General features: G+C 31.7%; 1 protein-coding gene across 1 annotated transcript; it reads right to left on the bottom strand.

Moving 5' to 3' along the window:
- Positions 1-1,749: 1,749 nt before the first annotated feature.
- On the bottom strand, positions 1,750-2,964 carry LOC140431529 (uncharacterized). Its single transcript, XM_072519432.1, has one exon. It carries the CDS (start codon positions 2,962-2,964, stop codon positions 1,750-1,752), a length of 1,215 nt encoding a protein of 404 aa, XP_072375533.1.
- Between the last annotated feature and the right edge of the window lie 287 nt (positions 2,965-3,251).

The raw sequence follows: 3,251 nt of genomic DNA, 5'->3' as shown, positions 1-3,251 counted from the left end.
GTACACTGCTGATTTGTCCCAGATTCGCAATTTATGATTTTGGTCCACAAAGTCTCAACTATTCTTCCATGTTGCTTTAAAAATTTAAGTTTAAAGTTTATACTATCTTGTGGTATTGTTGCGTTCAGAGTTAGTGAAATATTTGGAACGTATATAGTCATTTTTGTCCAGTTAGAGCAGGTTTCATAATGATTTCCGTGGTCAAAACAGATCCAGACTTCTTGAGTATTAAACGGGTGAGAAAGAAATAGCGTATTGTTTATGACTGCAGTTAAAAGTATATATTGTACATCCAACATTTTCCATATCACTAAAAAAATTATCTATTTTCTTCTATTTATATAGAGAGTTGAGTGTAAAAATTATGCTTGAATGGATCAAAATGATTAATACATTTAGAAAAATGCACTTATAGTCCATTTTATTTTTTTCACGTTTCTCGATTGTTTTGCTGTCACTAGTTTCCGTTTTGTTATTTTTATTGTTTTTTTCACCACGTTTTTTTTTATTTATTTTGTTGTCACTAGTTTCCGTTCTGTTGTTTTTATGGAAAAGATTGTGTATATTCGATGCAAACGTACAATTAGGACTGAATTTTATATGTTCCTTATAAATGTCATCATTTGTCATCCATCTATAAATTTCTACATTACAATGAAAACATTTTACAATATCTTGTAGTTGTAAAAAATAAAAGCCATATGCAGCCAACTCAATGGCCGATATCAGTCCTTTCCAGTTTTTAAACGTCGATAATCTATAATAGAAATTAGTTAAACTAGTTGTGTTAAAATCATTGTGATAAAAGCCAGCTATATCGTAACCTCTTTCTTTATCACACATCGTGAATACTAATAAAATTTATAAAAAATATTTGCCTTTATATGATACAGAAAGGGTGGGGAAATAAATAAAACATGTTATTTTTTTTTTTTCAACAATTTATTGCATAACAAACGTATCGAACAAATAATATACATTAGTTAAAGCACACATACATAAATTGTTGGTATGTCCCATACATTTCGGCAAAGACATTTGGAGACTAGGAGTTTCTTCCAATTCATATACTTTATCTTTCAAGTAGGTCCTAATGTATTCAGCTTTTTCTTTTCCTTTAACCATTACGACTGAAGCGTTTTTTGTGTGAAAATGTAAAATATTGGAAAACTGAAACATTGGTGTGAAACCGTTTTCCCATTGTAAAAAATGGTAGTTGCTCGATAACCAATTGGCTTTTCGGAAATCCTCCAAGTCTAATAGTTTTTTTGCAAAAGGAGGTCGAAAAATATAATGGGCTGCTTGTTTTCCATCGTATATGGCCAATTCCTTAGGAAAAAACTTTTTCTTACCTATTGTAAAGCCCTGAACGTCAACGACTACTCGCATATTTGAAGTTGTCGTAACTGACGTATAGTTGTTTTGTAATTGAGATATATTTGTAGGTCTTGTTTAAGAATTTTCAATTTTTGGAGATGCTGCTTACGCAATCGTTCTTTAAAAGAGACTAATTTAACAAAATTAAAATAACAGAGACGATGTCGTAAATTTGGGAATAACTTATTATTATTTGTGTATGATTTCATTAAAAAAATTTCAATCAGAAAAGAAAAAAGGAAAAATGTATGTATGTTTGTTTGTAAAGTCTGTATGTCTGTTGGTGACTTTCGAAAAATAAAAAAAAAAAAAGTTTATACTTGTCTTGTCTCTAAAAGTCTGTTAGTGACTTTCGATAATTGAGAAAAATGATTATACTTGTCTTACAATCTTTGTTAGCGGGTTGTAATAAAATTCTTTCTCATGTAAAATGAGACAGTACGCTGAGATATTAGTACCTATTGGCTTAGTAGTTTCAAATTCAATTCTCAGAGTAACAGATCCACTTTGAAGAACTTCAGGCTGACGAGAGCAATCGATATGTACTATGGGTGCTTTTTCCTTAAATTCTTGTGGAGTTAATAATGGTTGATTACTTGTTAGATGATAATAAGATTCTTGAAAATTTGCAAACATTTCATATAAAGTAGCAAAGCGGTTACTGTCAAAATCTAGCTCCAGATCATTGTACGGATATCTGTTAGAATTTAGAAAAACACGAATATTTCTCAGGTTACAATGATCAAATTGACTCAGGTCCTTTAACAAATTTCCTTTTCTTCCGTCTTGTAATGCAATAATAACATGCCTCGGGCTTTCTAATTTAGTAGATGTTTTGACAGGCCACGTATGTCTCGTGGAATTTGGTAAAGCAGGGTATTCGATTAGCTCCCAGCTTCTAAATTTAATGGGTAGCTCATTATTACTATTGAGGATTTTATTTAATATAATCTGTTGAGAAATCGAAGGAGTAACGTGAGGAACATGCCATGATAGCTTTAACAGCTTTATCTTTGGATGTTCTGTCTCATCTGTTGATAATACTGCGTCTATGTCATCTTTATCTCGAATCAGTACCAATTCTTGTCTCATTCCCATAATAATTTTTGTAAAATCTTCAAATATTCCCAACCAAAGTCTGAGCGGAATAAATAAATTAAAATTTCCTTTGTCATCAGTTAGAATGCGGTCTTTTTCATTTGGACACCACCCTGCGTTAATTAAAAGTTTAGATGTATTATCGTTTAATGACAAATAATTTTTAATAGTAGAAACTAAGCCCAGATTTCGTACGGAATCTACATTTACCCCGTTTAATTCATATCGAATTTCTCGAAACAAGTAGGCAATAGCGTTATTAATAAATTTGAATTTTGTTGGGACTTGATTTTTGTCGGTCAGTAATTGACCTTCAATGTAAATATAGCTATTACTGGGCGCAGTAAGGGCGTCAAAATCTGTTATTATTATTCTGACCTCATCATTGTAGTTAGGAGATGCTGAATTGTACGGTTGATAACTATGAAATTGGCAGTTTTCGATTGATGTATCACTAAAGGGCTCATCGGTAACACTTAATAAATCCATTATTAAATAAGAACGTGAAAACCAAGCGCTTTCAAAAAGTTACGATTGCGTACGGTTAGCAGTTTGGGCCGCGCTGTCGAAGAACTGTAATGTTTTTTGTTGCGTTGTCGTCTTTTATAGTTTTGTAAATGTTTCGGAAAAGCAGCAGTTTTGTAAAAATGCAATACCATATTTGCTATTGAATTTTCCGCAAATGTAGACGTACGGTAATTGTTTCACCTCGAAAATTGATCAATTCACCTGTTTGATCCAAAACTCGGACAGTTATGTTGTTAATAGTTTTAACA

Source organism: Diabrotica undecimpunctata, unplaced genomic scaffold (genome assembly GCF_040954645.1).
Source record: "Diabrotica undecimpunctata isolate CICGRU unplaced genomic scaffold, icDiaUnde3 ctg00001303.1, whole genome shotgun sequence".
Classification (NCBI taxonomy): Eukaryota; Metazoa; Arthropoda; class Insecta; order Coleoptera; family Chrysomelidae; genus Diabrotica; species Diabrotica undecimpunctata.
The sequence above is the reverse complement of the archived record's forward strand: the minus strand, read 5'-3'. Positions and strand labels throughout refer to the sequence as shown.